This window comes from Ischnura elegans, chromosome 1 (genome assembly GCF_921293095.1).
Source record: "Ischnura elegans chromosome 1, ioIscEleg1.1, whole genome shotgun sequence".
Lineage (NCBI taxonomy): Eukaryota > Metazoa > Arthropoda > Insecta > Odonata > Coenagrionidae > Ischnura > Ischnura elegans.
Window position 1 is genome coordinate 3,612,514 of NC_060246.1, and position 18,917 is coordinate 3,631,430.

Sequence of the window (18,917 nt, forward strand, 5' to 3'; positions counted from 1 at the left end):
AAAGCACCATGAACATTTAATAAAAATGCTACCTGAGCATTTGCACTTGCGTTTTTTTAAGTCTTCAGGGAAACATATTTCCCGTAAGTTCTTGAAAACACTTCTATTTTCTACTAACTTTGACGAATACCAAGCATACCTAAGCATATTATTGAATGCTGACGAGGACAATTGATGATGAACAATGGAATGAATTTTTATTCCATCCTCACGTGAGGAAATCTCCCTTTGCCCTTGAAGAAGGAAGGTGCAGTTCTGGATTCGTGCAATAAACTGTTTTATCTGTCTGTAAAAATATACATCGCACGGCTGGCATACGTTTGTGCACTTCGGTGGTATAATTTTTATGCTGCATAACGGTTCTCCTTCCTTGTCGATAAATAGTTCATCGTAAATGGCAGCATTAGTTTGGCCCCCCCAGGAATCGATAAGCAATAAAATTTATTGTTTTTAACGTATGGCTGGAGAACATTTTTTAAAAACTTAATATACAACGCAGTTGTAAGTTTTCCAGACTTGGAACACACAACGGAAACGTTTCCAAATTCATTCTCCATTTTCTTCACACTTTCACACACTTGCGGACCAAAATCACCTCCAGGTTCCTGCATGCACAAAAAAACTTTAGGAAGCAGCTTTCCTGAAGCAATAATAGCGTACTGCGCTGTATATGAGTGTGTCATTTTCCTCACGCTCCCAAGAGCCACCTTAACAATTTTGTGTCCTTTGTTAGAGAGCGTCCTCTTCATATCAACCCTGTACGCACACCCGGTCTGATCTGTGTTTATTACGAAATCCTTATTATAATTGGAAATCAGGCTTCTTGCTTGCTTCTGAAACTTCATTGCTGATTGCAGGATATCTTCGAATGAAGCATGCTCCCTTGTAGACACGTATTTCGTTATTTTGCGTTGTACAATTCGGTGTCTCTTCTTAAAAGATGCCACCCATGAAGCACTCGCAGAGAATTCAGACTCTTGCGATATGTGCTGAAACGACGCGGAAATGGCCCATTCCTGTAAAGACCGGGTCATCACCGGCTCATTCATGTTTCTGGCTTCCACAAAGCGATCGTATACCCATCTGTCGATCATTTCCAGCTTGTCGCGTTTCGTTCCTCCTGATTTTATATCTTTCTCCCATATGGCTAGCATTCCCTTATGTTTTAAATGCACCGAACCTAGGGTTTGAAGGGTGGCAAGGCTCCATTTAGGATGTTCCTTAGCCATATTCACAACTCTCACTTTAACATCTAATGGGATGTGCTGGTGAGTCAACCTTTTGGGGCTGGGTTCATACTCGCTGAGGTCCATCGGCGATGAGTCATCACTGGACCTTTCTTCGCTTAAAATTCCTGTTACATCATCCGGCACTAGGAGATTGTCAGATTCACCGGCACTAAACAGTTCCTCTACTTCTTCAAACTTGAAATCATTCAAAATATCCAAAAAACTCCCAACAACTTCATCTCCGATTAGTTTGGAGCATCGCGTGACAGAAGCGTTTTTAGGGTCGTTAATAGCTTGCATCCCACGCAAAGTCTGTAATGTGATAAAATATTTGCATTCAATAATAAATACTATTAAAAATAATGGACCACGAATATCTTTTGCTACAAATAGCATTATTTACATCATTAAAATATGCCTACCTTCAAAATGACGAACAGCTCCCGTTAAATCATCTTTGCTAAAAGCATGTTTTGACGTTGAATAACAATCGTCTACGGCACTGCCACTAGAAGGCCCAGGGATTGGATCTGGTTCCATTGTATACACAGGTAAAATACTTATTTCGCACGGTATACTAAATTATGAAGCCCTTATTCCAAACTTCTGCCTTCGGATGTCAACTGATGAAGGTTTAGGCTCAAACTAATGCCAAAGATAGGAAAATACGATCAATATCCTTTCAAAAAAGGATACGTAAATTGAATAATTCAATAAAAAAATTAAGACGGAACTTCGACCGCCAGTTTGGATTAGCACGTGTTAAAATAAAATTCGTCCTATAATTTGTCCAAACAGAGACGGCGGGTAAGAGATCTCTTAATCGATTAAGGCACCGCTCATAAGCCCAACAATAGCCGCGTACCTGCCGCCCGCCAAACAATAGTCGGGGTCCATTCGACGGCGAGAGCTATAATGAGTAACGATTCTCACTTCATTCTGAAAATTTAGCATATAAAACATTTCTAACAATTACCAAGTTAAAAATAGACTAATTGACAGCAATAAATGTAAGAAGAACAACGTATAGCACTTGGAGTACTCAAAATTGATCATAGAGGTAGACAGGTAAAACTCTACTTGAAGTAGGAACCTGGGAAACTCTTCGAAGTCGGTATGTTTAAAATCTTTTGCTTCAGAAACGAGTTCCCTTTACTACGACGCCAGCATCAGAGTTATATCACTCCTATTTGGATGAATCTCGGCAACGGAAAGAATAATTCGAAGCAAGGTAAGCTAGCGACATGAATGTCAATTTAAGGCTTATTCTAAAAAAGCAGTCTAGCAAAAAAAAACGTGTAACGTCTCAAATCAACAAATCTGAAGAAGATGGAACAAAGTACAAAAATGGAGAAAGTGGCAGACTGGAAAAAAATTACTCATTCCGAGTCTCGAACCCTGGACTTTCAAAATGTAAGCGCGATACGGTACCACTGGGCCAAATCGACCTGTAAACAATGGGGTGAAATTTTTAAATTAAATTGAACGTGACCGTATTTTTAAATGCTTTTTTCTCTCAAACCCGGGCGTATTTGGACAAAACCCTTCAGCAGTATTCCTACCTAACTGTCTACTTTCATATAAAAAGGGTCTCATCTTCTTTCTTGACATCAGTTAGGCAAAGTCTCCTTGTAAGAAGAAGATGTGGATGACTTCAACTTCGTAATTCATAATCACATAGCTGGTACTATGCATTCACTTAAATCCATTTTTCCATCTACTTAAATCCTATTTCCTTATTTATATATATAAAAGAAAGTCGAAAATCGTGTAAGTTAGAACACTTATAACTCGAGAACGGCGGCACCGATTTTAATGATATGTATTAGGTTCTTTGGATTCATCTCAGCCCCGGATAACATATAGGACATTAAAAATAAGATAACTTCCCAAAAAAAATTCGTCTCTTTCTTAGGGATATGTTTTTAGGAGTTAGGAACGCAACAACAATTGATAAGTCGGTCAAAACCACAAATTAAATTGTTTTGTTTTTACCAATTTAATAACTGAACTTTGTAGCAATATAACATTTTAACTGTCAAATACATTCAAAATATTGAAATTATATTTTAAAAATTTAATTCGAGCTAATTGTAACCCCAGCTTGAGTTGACACTTCACAAACAAATCTACAAGCAATTCTTGAAAATCAGTAATGCCCCTTGTTCCTGTCGACGAATCAAGCAGTTATCGGAATGTTTGCAAATTAGTTTCATTGGAAGGTGAGCTCATCAATAAAGTGTTCCAGAATATGATTGATCACCACAAAAATCAAAAATGGTTGATTGAGCGAACAATTTTGACGGCCTAGAACAAATATGTGGATTACTCAAACTAGGTAAGTCAGGATCAAATAGTTGGTACTCTGCATGAATTCAAATCTTTTAACTGTGCAACAAGCGAAGACGAAATCACTAACTATCTATCTGAATATTTTAAGTCCTTGAACGTACCTGGCTTACCAAGGCACGATTTACAGCTAAATGTAGGCTCTGTGTTTATGATCTTTCGAAACCTAAACCAACCATAGCTATCCAACGGAATGCGTTTGGTGGTTAAAAAAAATTGATAATGAATGTGATTCACACGACTTTACTCAAAGGAAAACTCAAAGATGAGGAAGTTCGCATTCTGAAGTATCCATGATTCCAACTTATATGCCCTTTTGAGCCTACACGAACTCCATTTTGTGTTGCATTCGTGATGATGATTAAGAAATCACAAGGTCAATCTTTCAGTGTTTGTGCTCATATGATCATGAAAAACCCAAGATTTTATACGTAGTATGTTCACGAGCAGGTAAACCATCCGCTTAATCTCTTTCTTCGCTTCGCTATATTTACTTCGATTCATTTGCTTCATCTTGCCTCATCCTCATAAGAAAAAAAAACTGTCATATCAGAAAGTGCCTAAGTCAAGAGATTAAACCCGAATGTGTAGGTGCCGTGGTGTGTTTACGTAGTGACCTTCCCCGAACCGAGTTATAACACTAGCGCCACGAGTATATGACATATTAATGCTGCACTCTAGGGTTTTTTTAATGAGATTTTGAGCATCAGTCAAATATCGGTCTAGCGTGGTGTACACTTGCTCCAAGAATGGGTTTGACATTAATATGTAATTGCTTTGAAAACCACAGTGTCTTAAATTTCCCAAGTTAAAACGAAAAAATTAGAAAATTCATTGAAAAAATCCGTATGTACTTGCCTTGGTCTACTTACCCGGTGTAGTTTGAATAGAGAAAATATATTTGTAAATAGCCACTTTTACGCTTATTTACGTTTTTTTATTATTGTATTACCGTAATCTAATTATTATTAAAATCAGTACAGTCCGCTCTTGATTGGTAAATGGTTTAACTAAACTGTTCAGTGATTAATAGGCAGTACGAAGTTTGCCGGGTCAGCTAGTTTTATTATAAAAAGTAAAAAATGTTCGATGGAAAAGTTCGATGGAAAAGGACGTCGGCTCGACGCACTCGAGCAATGGGAAATTACCAGGAGGAGAAAACGCAAGGAAAATCTTTTGAATGACATTGAGTTCCTGAGTCATTCCCCGTTGTTAGCCCTCCCCCCTCTCAAAACCTTCAACCGAACTCCAAATCCTTACGTATCCCAACCACCTCCCCACCCCCTTCCCCCATCCTTTACCCCCCCCAAACCCTCTCCCACTTCCGCCGACTCATAAATATACCCCTCCCATTGCATGATTGTATATATATATGACTTCTTGACGAAAATATGGCATTTTGTACCTGATGATAGCGAAGTAAGGTCGCTGAAACGCGTCGTACCAAATAAAATTACTGTGGACATGCACTAAGTTTGCTCTTCATTTACCATTGTATCATTATGTTCCACAACATCTCGCCGAACACCGTTGAATACATCTAGCTCATCTATATTGACATAAATTGGAAATTGTAAGTTTTTCGTGTTGTAGTTAGTTGAATTTATTGTTTTTGGCAAAAAAATTACAACATAAGAATTCTAGTTAAGTTACTACACAACCTCGATAAAACGAGACCCCGCGGGGCTCAAATAAACACTCGCTCATTGTTTTGTGTCATATGCCAATGTCATTCAAATAGTTCCATTGGTGTATGTTAAGTGTTCCTGCACGTTAAGTGCCAGTTAAGTGAAATGACGTATTGCATTTGTTTCTGCAGACGAAAATGGTGAAGGTTGGATAACGATCCTGCCTCAGAAGACTTTTTCTATTATATAATGTAATGTCTTCATTATCTACCGTAAAAAGTTTGCTTAGCATGCAAAATGATGTGATTAAAATTGCAGTTTTTAAAAAAAGTCCCTTTTTGAGTGTTACGCTCACAACGTATTTGAAATAATACACTTAGTTTATCACGGCTCTGCAATAAATACAATTTGAATTTAAATTGGTAATATAAGAAAAGGTATTAACGTGATATTATTGAGGTAAGTTGGGGGAAATAGAACGACTCATCCGCTCAGCGAGAGGAAGGTGGGACTGTGAAAGCACGGGAGGGTGAGGGGCTTCAGTGTATTCTCGGCCTTCCTTGTGCAACGAGGCTCTGCAGAGATTGTAGACAAGGGAGCGAGGGACTAACGTGCAAGATCTTGAAATTTTCTGAAGTCTTTTTTTATTTTCAATCAAAAACAGGCCAGCAAAGTAATTTGAGCAGTTTGACTTTCCAGTCTGTTTGTCATCGTCTTGTTTAAGTGTTTAATGCTAATAACAAAGGCCTGTATTTTTCTATCATTTTTTACGTTCTGTTGATGGAGTACCATGTATTTTTTGGCACTGAATCTAAAAACTGTCTGCTTTTTACTAGATTGAGTCAGTTTTTTTTTTAATTCCACCTCAATTTCTCAAGTGTCATGGAACGAAATCGAAAATAGAAGAGACACAATGAATTGTAAGTCATCTTCTTCCTCTCTTCGTGGTGTAGGAGGCTCGCGACGTTTAGAAACATCAAGACAGCCAAACAAGAATCATGCCATTGTTGTGACAACTTCTCAGTGCTTTTTGGGTGCGCTCTAATGTAGGAACTCGTTATTCGTGGATAAATTGATGAACGAGACATGTGATAATATTGTTTTATCGTTAAAAGTGATGGCACTCTGAGTAACAAAGTTAAATAATGTCAGAAATGAGTCATATTTGGACTCGTTCTTTTTTTTATATTTGGCACGCATTCCTAATCTCGAAATCATACAGAGGGAACACTAACTGCAGAAAGTTATTGGTTGTCACCAAAGAACTCAGTAGGTGACTCATGTTATTATGAAGCATGTTTCAACAATTGAGGACCAGGAAGGCAGATCACGTGAAAAGAGGGCAAAAAGGTGAAGGTGGAGAGGCTCTTTGAAAGAAACCATTTCCCATTGTTCTCAGATAGCTTGAAACTTTTACTCGACCTCAGTGAAATTTTCTCCGGCTATGGAACTCCGGGCTCTATATATTCCAACTCCCCATTATATAAGACCCACTCGTGGGTAACACAACAGTCTCTGAGACCAATGAAAAGAGAATCAGCACAACAGTATACAGGCGGTCCTCGACTTTCGTACACTCGACTTTCGTACAATTCGCACTTTCGTACATTCAAAATTGACACCTTTTACTCGACTTTCGTACGCTAAATTCGGACTTTCGGACGTTGGTCTGTAATTTTTTTAAAATTCCCGCGATGTTTATTGCGCATCCCAACATTCAATTGTTTCAAATGTCAGTATCGGCAGTATATACGAACAATACGAACGTATATAATGAAGGGAATTGTTGGTAATTGACTCTAATCTAGGTGATTTATTTGGGAGAGAGACTGCCTGCTATAGGCTCCTTTATCAAGAGAAGAAGAAAGCCTTCATTGAAGATATTTTTCAAAAGAAGTTGACTGGACATCATCTAATAGCTTTCAATAAAACTAGTAAGACCTTTCTAATTGTGTTTTTTCGTTTGAGTGCTGTTTAATTCATGTAAACCTTCAGCAACGATATTGCACGAAATATCACCCGAATTCCGTTTGTCTTTTGTCTTTTTTGAATAACATGCGGAATATACGCGATCGCGAATGTCACCTGCCAAATATCGAATTTTGGTGTAAAAATTAAAAGGTATCCAGAGTGCGGGTTCAACAAATACATTTTGTTATGCTTCTTGATATGTCCTTTTATTTATAGTGGACGTAATAAGTGGAATGTCAACTTAGATGCCAAGAGGAAGTTTCACTCGATAGCCAACAGAGTTCTTGTTTTTTAAACTTTTATTTGCACTTTCTGCCTATTTTCGAAAGAAATTAGATGATTTGAGGAGTTTTATTAACATATTATTAAAATTAAGTCAATTGAAATGAATTCCGTGAAAAAAAAAGTTTTAGTACGTATATTCCGCTCTTTTGGAACGTAACCCCTAATTAGTGTGGAAGTCAATGGTTCGACTTTCGTACATTCGACTTTCGTACAAGTTTTCGGGAACGCATTGTGTACGAAAGTCGGGGACCGCCTGTACCTGTAAACATGAAATTTTTCTCCTGGATGGAGAGTTATGGGTATACTCAAGTAGCTGGATATTTTGTCACACCACTCTTACAGAAAGTTGGACATAATTTGCGAATAGATTTTTATAAATTTCTACTTCCTAAGATCGATAAGAGAAGCGTTCGTAATAATGAAGAATCCCCATAACTTCAGCAGAAAAGATGGATAAAACCTTCCCTCGGTTGGGAAGCGTGCGCTGAAATCACCATCCCATCAGAAGCAAGGTTGGGAAAATTAGCTGGCCACCAGTAAACACATCGGCCAAAATGCAATGGGGTCATTCCATGTCAAATCAACCAATATTTTGACCAAATGACACCCACCGACTCGGATTTTCATGAAACTTACCATGGTCATATATTTTGGTATTATTAGAAGTTGTGTGCAATTTTAGCCTCCAATTGTCATTTGTTAATGAAATATGAGCAATTGAAATTTGGGCGTGACCCCTAAAGTGCCGCAACGTGCAACACATGGTGATTTTTATTTTCATCCATAACTCCATTCCTGTGAGATGAAAAGGCAAAGGTATTATGAGTAATATCTCTTCAGAGTGGTGAATCGCTAGTTAACTTGAAAGTAAATGGGGTCATCTATTGCACCGGCGACTGCAGAAATATAACTCCTAAAACAGGCATACAATTTTAATTTTGCCAGCCAATAAATATCTACAGGTTACTCTATATCAAATGAATCCCAGGTATGAGGTTTTGGGTCCCATCTACTGGGATTTGATGAAACGTTGAACATTTCATCCCTTCACCAAGGTATCAGAAATGCCTCAGTGTCTTTTACCTAGCTTCAAAAATTTTCCCATTACAGCTTCTCTAACTTGAGGGGGCTTCTCAATTTTTCCAGTCTCGGTTCACACTTCCCAAGGTGCCCTGTTTCACTAAAAAGAATTCTTTCTCACCTGTTTGTACATTGTTTCCAAAACTTTTCAACTATTACCACGAGGGTATTAGCATTATGAAAAAATACTGTATTGGCCCATTATTTTTAGCCCTAGAAAAAATTCTTTAACTTTGAATTTGCAATTTTTTTGGACAAAAATGCAGTGTGTTTTTGTTCTTGGAATGACAGATTGTGGTATACCCATTGGGTAAACCTATTGAAAAAGCAAATGATCATAAAAGACTACGGCCCTACCATCAATTGAGACCATTTCTGCACTTATATCTAGATGGCCAATGGGAGTGCTGGTTCATGAGGAGGCCACTTTGGTTGAGGCAGAGGCAGAGGAGGAGTAGGATCACTTTTGAAATGAATGTCTCTCTGCTGCCTTTAAGTCATCCAACGTTAAACTGATATGCCATAACAGGGAACAAGCATGCACTTAGATCTCCTGGAAAATAAATACTGTTACGTATTATAATTACATATCAAAATCTATTTTGAGTTTTTCCAATTTCTCACTCCCAGCATTTTGGATTAATTGATTCTACTGAGACATTTCTATCCTTACATCCACTAACTTTTCAATTTTTTAAACTATTTTTTCGTCAATCATTCATTCAGTCTTTTAAACAATTATGCATTCAATTCGAGAGCAATTTTAATACTATATACAGTAGAATCCTGATTTGAGGTTTTTCAGCGGGGGGACAATTTAAAACACTAAATGCGGAAAAACACTAAATGAGGACCTGCCATTTTTTTCAGTTTTAAGGGTCTGTAATGATTGGAATGGTTTTTATGAATAAAAAATATTATTTTAAGTAACTAAAAGTTGCTGCATGCAGCAACAAATTCATTGATTAAATGTTATTTGCCGAATTAAGGTTGGATAATACTTTTCAGGAATCAGCTAAAAAAAATGGGTAGTAAAAATAAGTAATGAGAAGATGACAATTGTTTCAATGAAATATTTATAGAAAATTATAATATTCATCAACTTAAAAGCATTCCCACACGGAATATTATAATGGAAATTAGTGATTCCATTTTACGCATATTTCAGTGGCCTCGAAGAAAATTTAAAATTTTTTCTGAAAAAGTGACATGTAGGTGACTATAGCATTTCTAATATAATAAAAAAGGTGTAAGTAGGTACTCGAAAAAATCGTCATTGCATCAATGAAGATGAGTGAAATAAAGGGATAGCAGAAGATCGCTAATCCCGAATTCTAAACTACCGAATATCTAGGAAAAGGGAGATTTACTGGAATTTTGCCAATTTAACGTTTTCTGTTGCCTCGGCGAAACGAGCGATTTATGAGCCTCCTGTGCGCACATTTTGGATTTCGAGGTCATCCAAAAATGGAGAATCTTTTTTCTAGTATGCGTACAAGTCGATGGTGATTCAACTCGATGATAACACCAGATTCGTTGTCATATCCGCGGCCTCATACAGGACGAATGGAGCCGGGAGAAGTTGCTTATGCGGCACGTTGATCACCTTGACTCCGACTCACCATGCTTCTCGGCAGCTTTTAATAAAATTTGGTTGGACCTTGAATAACAATTAGCTAAACTCTGTTAAGTGAAAAGTTTTAATCTTCAATAGAACTGGATTTCATCTGAAAAATTGTCAGTGCCTCTGGAGTTTGGCAATTTCGTCAGAGTTGTCGAAGTCAACCACCAAGGGATTCCTGCTGGATTTTCGTATTTTTCACGCTCATCTATTTTACTGTGATGTTATGCGGTGATGTTTTTCCAGCATGAGCGATTTATTTAGAGTCATGGACAGAGATAGTCCGTCAAAACTCCGATTGTCATTCTCTTTTGACATCAAATAGCACCAGATAAATATCTTTGAATCAACAGCGATGTCAAACAGCCGCATGTTGGTATATGGGCTCCGGTATATCTAAATTACAATGTAAAATAATGTTGTTCAGTTAGGAAAGAATGCTTTCACCCACGATCATGACAGGGAAAACATTTCCTCGGTTCTTTCGCTGTTCCTCCGTGGAAACTGACCTTAGAATGGATTATAAGAAGAATCTTCTAGTGAACTGCGCAAATGATATTGGGCCTCTTTTGAAAAGAGAAAGTAGCCGACTGGAAAAATATTGGGCTAACAATGGACTACCCGTAGAGAGTAGAGTTGAAAGGGGCATAAGCCGTCAATTGAAAACATTATGAGGAAACCATCATTGTAGCGGCCCTCGGAGTATAACTCGTGTCATCAGTCGTCACGTATCATCGAAGTTCACGAAGTGAAGGATAAGGTAGTTGGAGGTTATTAAGGGATGAATTTGCTCCATTAGATCGGATCTGATACAAAAAGTGTCTGGTGTTTGGATCAAAAGGGGAGCGAAACATTACGAGATGACAAATCACCTAGCTTGCGAGTTGAAGGTCCCAGCACTGCATTCGCGGAAGAAAGCAGTTGAAGAAGCGTTCCCTGGTAGATTCTATTGACTCTTGGTAAACTTTCATGAGACTCTTCTTGTTGATAAATTCGAAGATTTGGATAATCATTTGCATGAGCCGTCATGAAAAAACGTTAAATCGGGCAAAATAATCTTGTGCGGGAAAAATTTTTAGGACCATAAATGTGGAAAAATGCAAAATGCGGAAACTCTAAATATGGATAATTTTTACATTGCCCTAATAGGAAATGAATCGGGACCCTAAAAAATAAATGCTAAATGCGGAAAAACGTTAAATGCGAAGACATTAAATCCGGATCCGACTGTAGGTACGTTTATATTTAGTGGTGGTAGCTGATAGGTTAGTTTCATTTCTCTCAGTGCAAATTTTGGAACATTATCGACTGATTTTTTGGACCAAATGCAACTAAACACACTTCACCTAACAACAAACCATTTGGATACATTTGACTGAAGGTGGTGATCTGGAGCAAGCAATCTAGACCATGGGACACCAGCTTTGGATAGCTGTTCTGAAGGTCAACCATATTTCACCAGAGCCAAAGCTGCAGCATTCAAATTTAAACCATGTCATATTTAATGTTCATGTTGGATGTCAAGTGGTATGATGCAATTAAATAGAAGCAATTACCCACGAGAAGTTTGTTTAGTTTCATGGACTGAGAAAAAAATGACACCTGCATGTGAAAAACATATTTTTTTATCTTAAAACATAGAGACTTCCAGAGTTTGCAGTAAAACACACTCTTTCTAAATAAGCAAAACAATAAAAATAGACATCATTGGATTTTGGGTACATCCCAAATCACCAAGACTTACTCCACACCATACACATTTTTTGGAAGGTGCCTTTACTCATACCTAACCAAGCACATCAGCATTAATTTTTTCTATTGAATCAATTACTTTGCCCAAAAAACTATGCTTTTCCATTAACTAAACTTACCAAAATAACATATTTAAAAAAATAAATCAATGACCAGAAATTTTCCAAACAGCTTAATTTAGCAACCAGTTTCAATACATTTTTCATTATCATCAGGGGAGGATAGTACAAAATGTATTGAAATCAGTTGAAAATGTATTGTACCTGAAGATGCTATAATATTTACGTCACTTCCCTGGCATTATAACATTGGGAATAAACAGAATATTATCCTTGATAACAGGTGAGGTGGGTTAACTCCACTTAGTGCACCACAATATAGGCCAACCTTATTGTTCCACAGCTGGTTACTTACTCAAAGGAGTAACACAAGCTGCCTACGTTTGCCCTAATGTGTGTGAAGTGAAAAGGGTAGAAGGAGGGGGTTAGCTTCATTGCTGAACTAATACAACCGTCACATAGTGATGTCTTGCATTGAACCATTGTTATATTGTTTTCTGATATTTTTGTGACATGCCATCACTTGTTATAGCTTTTGTGCCTTTGTTAGGTCATCATGATGATTGTTGCAGTTACTTTGATCAGTATTGTAAAATAGTGTACGCTGTTGGGAATAAATAAACAAGTGAAATATTTACATAAAAGAGAAAACATTGACATAGTGTATTAATACTGTGACTGAGAGGCCAGCTGGGGACCACATCACATTTTGGAGCAATGAATCACATAAACAAATTTATCAATGAAGCAGAATGAGCTGCATGGGCTTCAATCACATACGAATAAGTACAACGTAGTAGCCCAAACAAAGCAATGAAGCACAAACGGGAAGAGGGCACACGTCAAGTGCGAAAGGAAGGAAATCAACAGGATGAGCAGATAGTGTGCGCACGTACCTTTCCCCGCCCCCTCTCCATCCTCGGCGTTCGTCGACACCTCCGCCAGCACTCCGCCCGTCTCCGCAGCCTCCCTCTCGCTGCTCGCCGAGCCCTCCTGTTGAGCGGCCGGCAATGCCGCGACGGCGTCCGCCACCGCGGCCGAGGCACCGCCTTCCCCGCCGCCCACGACCGCCGCGGAGGCTGCGTCGTCGCCGGGCGTCGCGGCGCCCGCCGTCGCCGCCAGGAGCATCCCCTCGGAGGGCGTCGCGGCGGCTGCGGCGATGCCCCACATTTCCTCGGCCCACTGCTCGGCGCGATGCGCCTGCTGCCGCATGCCCAGCGCCTCCTTGAGCCGCTCCTCTTCCCGCTTGATCTCCTCGATGGCCAGCACCTCTCGCTCCTCCTTCTTCTTGCGGCGTCCCTTCCCCGCGGCGCCCAGGCCGCCCGCCGCCAGCGGAGACTCCTTCCGGTCGGCCGCCTCCTCGTCCTCGCCGCTGCCCGCGAAAGCGTTCGCGCTCGCCTTGTTCACGACGCGCGTGCTCTTGGCGAAGCCGAACGAGAGGCCCAGGCCGCCGCCCTGCTTGGTCATGGAGAAGGCGAGCAGCCGCTTCTTGGCCTGCATCTTGCCGAGCACGGCCGTCTTGGGGGGCGGCGGTGGGGCTGGTAGCGGTGGCGGGGGTTCGGTCCTCGGGGCGACGACTGCTGGAGGCGGTGGGGGCGGCCGGCTCGGGGGCAGAGGGGGCATCTTGGGGGGCGACTGTAGAGTGGCGGGAGGCGGGGGGTGGTTGGGTGCCCCTTCGGATGGCGGGGGCGGCGGGGGCAGGAGGCTGAAGGCCGGGGGCAGCACGATTCTCTCGCTCTCTTCGTCGGCGGGGGTTGCATGGCTGGGTGAATAGCGGCTGTCCTCGGAGGGCGGGGCCGGTGCTGGCGGCGGCGGAATCGAGGACCAGAGGATGGCTGCTTCCCCGTTGCCCTTGGCCTCCACCACCGAAGGGACCCCTTTAGGGGAAGAGGGCAGGGGGGGGAGTATGGGGAGGGCCTTGGTGGCGACTGCGGGGGGTGGAGGAGGTGCAGTTGGGGGCAACGGGGGTGGTTTTGCCAAGTGGTTCACCGCCGTTGGGCTAAGATTGGGCTTGCCGATGGATGGAGGCAGGGGGATGTGGTCGAAGTCCGGAGGAAGAGGAGGCATTGGGGGGGGAGACTTAGATTTTAGGGGAGGGGAGGAAGATGGGAAGGGAATAATTTCCCCTGGTAGTGGTATATCCATTTCTTTGTCTGGTATGCTCGTGGTTATATGATACTATTCGTGTACCTGAAAATAAATACTTCTTAGATCAATTCCTCATCATCACTATGAGCATTTAGAAAACCAAAAAGACTTAGTTCACTAAAACATTATGTTTTCCATTCACGTTTCGTATTCCTAATTATTATTGAGGCATTGGCTACAGCAAACTTCGATGCTCATTTTTCAAACACAATTACAAATTACAATAACAAATTTACTCCTTCTCTAATACTCATCAAAGAGAGTGGGATGGCATCAAACACTGCAATAATCTAATAATGTTGATATACCACCGAATAACAATATCCTGATCACAAGCACGTGTGTATATAATTTCAAATTCAAAATAATGGAGTTTTTACAATAACACAATGACATCATCATTAACGCAAATATCCATGAAACTATAAGGTCCAATATATCAAATTACTGCGAAACACTAATAATGGGCGCAGATAGTGATCTAAGATATAACCAATGGTTTACCTTTGTGATATTAAGAAGATTATTCCTGGAGTTACTGCTAAAGGAATGATATCCACACCACACATCTTCTCCTTGATAAATGACACAAACACACTTCAGCGATGCCCCGCTGTGAAGGCGTTCACAAGTTATTGCACCATGACTGGATCATATTTCACTTCTGATAACTTTGATGAACTAAATGAGAGTACCTCATTATTTAAAGAATTTTCACCAGAACCAGATAAACAAATTACTGCCATCAACTTCCAGCCATCCGGTGCTACTTCTAGAATAAGGCCCTAGGTGCCACCAAAAACCCAAAACAAATGAAACATGACGATCTCTGTGCGTTCGCCCGTAAGTAAATACCCGTAAATACTGACCATGAACATGCATGTTCATGATACTGACCATGCAGGGCCATGTACCCGCATGTTCCTGACGTCACTATTAACTTGTTCTTCTTGGTTAATGTGGTTTATGTAGACTATGGTCTTTACATATGTTTATAAAGACCATGATGTGGACTTAATGGCTTAGCTGGTGGTAAAGTTTCTCCAAAAATTCAGCGAAATGCAGTCACCATAGAACCACGGCATTATCCAATGCCACAATGGGAACAAAATCATGAACAGCTCTTCGGATATGTTATTAGACTCTGAGCACAGCAGGTGCATGGTTCATTTGTCAATTTCTCCCCTAATAATCTAGAACTGGTCCTTACACAACCTTATTTCCCAGTTGAAATCATGTGTTTCTTTTGCGAATCTCTGAATGTGAGCCAATTCGATCTCGGATGTATTTTGTTTGAAGTTAGCTTACGTTACACTTCCAACTTCGGACGTATGTACCCCAAGTGTTGACTTATGTTCTTTATAGCTATTTATCGTGATTGCATATTGGGTGCACTGGCCCAGCAGAACCATCATACAAACAGCAACAAACGACCATCCCCAACAAGTGAAGTGCTCTTCCCAGTCCCCAAAACGCTCTACCTTTGACCTTAACATCATCTATCTCAACATTCAGTGTTTGCGACAGAAAGGCTTCCTGATAGATCTGCTCATGCAGGAGCACGACAGTGATATTCTTCTACTAGCTGAACACTGGCTTACAAACGATGAAATATCTACCTTTAATATTAGTGGCTACAATCTTACCTCATCCTTCTGCCGTCAAAGAATGAAGTGTGGTGGTGTGTCTGTTTATAGTAAACCTTACATAGGCCTAAAAAGCTTAAAATTCAATAAATCTGTTGAATCTGTGTTAGAGTGCGCAGTGTCCATCCTAGAAGTTAATTCACAAAAATACATTATTTGTGTGATATATCGTTCACCAAATGGTGAAGTTCGTGACTTCTTAGACCTTTTCTCAGAAACTGTTAATTTCCTCATCTCTAAAAACACAGATGGCATCATAATTTTTGGTGATTTTAATATTGATCTATCAAGCAACTCCCCTCATAAGTCATCCTTTCTCAATGTGTTATCATCCTTTGGTTTAAATGTCATGAATAGTGAACCAACCCTGTTAACCTCCCACTCCGAAACCCTCATTGACCTGATAATTAGCAATCTCCCTAAGTTGTGTTTCTCCTGTACTACTTTTGATTCCCTTATGTCTGACCATCTTGCAATTAATGTCAACATAAAAATCAAAACCCACACCCCACCTCGTCTTGTACCTATGTCTCAGCGAGCTTTCTCAGACTCTGCTATGGAAAAATTCCTTCATGATCTATCTCTAGAAAATTGGGAAGAGATATACTCAAGTCTGGATTTGAACTCAAAACTTAGTGCCTTTCTTAACATTTTTCATATCTATTTTAATGCAGCTTTTCCACTAAATGTGAAAAAAAAGGAGAATCTTCCCTCTAAAGGAAAAGATATATTCTGAGAATGTTCTTAAAAGAGCCGCTAATGTACGCAACCTTTACTCCCTGATAAAAAGCGGTAAAAATGAATTGATTCCCAGTTACAAAATAGCCAGGAAAGACCTTAAATCTATGGTATACAATGAACGTAGGATTAAAATTGATACATACATAAAAAACTCAAACAACATTATAAAGTCTTCTTGGAAAGTGATCGAAGATAACACAAAATCCTCCTGTGGAACACTGACCCCCTCCCCGATCTTCTTTAATGGTACTCCTTGCTCTGATCCATCAATCACTGCAGATAGCTTCAATAAACAATTCTGTTACCCACCCTCAACCCTGAATTCCACAATTGATTTCAAAGTAGTTAACCCCGAACAGAGTATTTTTCTCTTCCCAAGCACGCAAACTGAAATTATTCACTCCTTCAAAAATAGTTGGTCAGCAAGTACTGATGGTATACTCATGCCTATAATTAAGCATGTTGCCAAAGTCATTGCTGGTCCCCTTTCTGACATATTTAATACCTCCATATGCTCTGGAGTCTTCCCAGACCTTTTTTTCAAATATGCTTCAATTACCCCAATTCATAAGAAGGGCCCTCTAAATGACTCGGCAAACTACAGACCTATATCTGTACTGTCTGCCTTCTCAAAGATATTCAAAAAACTTTTACCATTGTGTAATGAGTTATCTCAAAACCTTTAAAATACTGAAAAATGCTCAACACGGTTTCTGTAAATCCAAATCCACAAGTACAGCCATCTTTCAGTTATTAAACCAACTATGCACAGCTTTTCAGGAACGCAAATTAGCAGCTGGTGTTTTCTTTGATCTAAGCAAAGCCTTTGATCGAATTAATCATGAAATTCTCCTCTCTAAACTGCAGTCAGTGGGCATCTTGGGGAAAGCTCTCTCCTGGTTGTCATCATACCTAACTGACCGTCAGCAATTTGTCAAATATACCTCCAGAACAGCAAAAAGCATTACAGTAGTTAAGTCAAATCCCCTTACTGTGAAAGCAGGAGTACCACAGGGTTCTATACTAGGGCCATTGCTATTCCTAATTTTCATTAATGACTTGCCAGACAAACCCCTCCTCCAAAATGCCATTCTAAATGCAGATGACACCTCAATCATTTCAAGTGAGGTAAATAGGAGCGGCCTAGTTAATACCACACAAAGCAGTATCAACAGCATGTCAGAATGGTTTCATGATAACGCCCTTCAAGTCAACATTGACAAAACAGTTTTTCTTCAGTTCCATGGCAATCGGTCTCAATGTACCTCAAGTATGATCTTAAATGTTGGTCCTCACGTGATTTCCCGGGCACATTCAACAAAATTATTAGGTGTTATCCTCACTGACAACCTTGACAGGTCATCACATATTGATTATATAATGAATAAACTATCCACTGGCATATTTATTATAAGAAAGCTGGCTGAAGTAACTACCATTGATACTCTGAAGATGATATATTATGCCAAAATTATCCTCACCTAACTTATGGCATCATCTTTTGGGGTAATGCTAGCTGCTGCCACAAAGTTTTCTCTATGCAGAAATGTGCAGTGAAAGCCATGGCCAGAGTTTCTATGCGAGCACCTGGCTTACCTCTTTACAATGATCTGAAAATACTAACATTCCCATCACTGTACATACTCAACTGTGCCTCTTTTGTTAAGAATAACCCTGAATACTTTCCAAAAAATAGTTCTCTCCATAATTACGCTACCAGAACCACCAATGACATTCACCTCATAGACTACCATAGCACTTTCTGCCAAAAAGGACCCCTTTTCTCCCTATCAAAAATATACAACAAGCTACCGTATGATATTAAATGTCTTCCACCTACACCATTCAAGAATGCTTTGAAGAAATATTTAATGGAAAATAACTATTATAGCCTGAAGGATTTTATGTTGGGCTCGGAGTAATCTTTGCCCATCAACCACTAAAATTGTAACTTTTTTCTTTTATCTGTAAAAATTGTAAATGTTATATCACTTCATTTATTTGTAACTATTACTTTAATTATTTACTTTATTTTGACGACTTCCCATGTCACCGGAACATGTGATCTCTAGGAACAATAAAAATTATTATTATTATTATCATACTGGGGTTAAGTTGAATTCTACCAAATTGCCTTCTCAGAGACTTCAGTCCCTTGTCCCTCTGGATACCCGAAATACCTTTCGTGGTTTATTTCCTTAACCATCCACAAGCCAGTGCCAGTAAAACTAATGACTTAGTTGTGTTTCTTCATTATCAGGCCATAGGGCTCTTTCGAACATGGCGAAGACTCTGAGCAGTGTGGAATCGATTCCCTTGGATCTGGAAGGGCTTCGTCATCTGCCGCCTAAATTTTTTAGGTATATTGCCCACTATACCCAGTGAGAATTAAATAAGTTTATTCCCCT

At 39.8% G+C, this 18,917-nt stretch overlaps 1 protein-coding gene across 1 annotated transcript in view; it reads right to left on the bottom strand.

The window, feature by feature from the left end:
- LOC124154713 (protein enabled homolog) overlaps nt 1-17,894 on the bottom strand; it is a 35,124-nt gene extending 17,230 nt beyond the window's left edge. Inside the window, exons 1-2 of the mRNA XM_046528601.1 lie at nt 14,627-17,894; nt 12,871-14,164 (exon numbers count right to left, since the gene is read on the bottom strand). Of these exons, the coding sequence (XP_046384557.1) occupies nt 12,871-14,119 (1,249 nt within the window). The 5' untranslated portion in view covers nt 14,120-14,164; nt 14,627-17,894. The remainder of the gene's footprint in view (nt 1-12,870; nt 14,165-14,626) is intronic.
- Between the last annotated feature and the right edge of the window lie 1,023 nt (nt 17,895-18,917).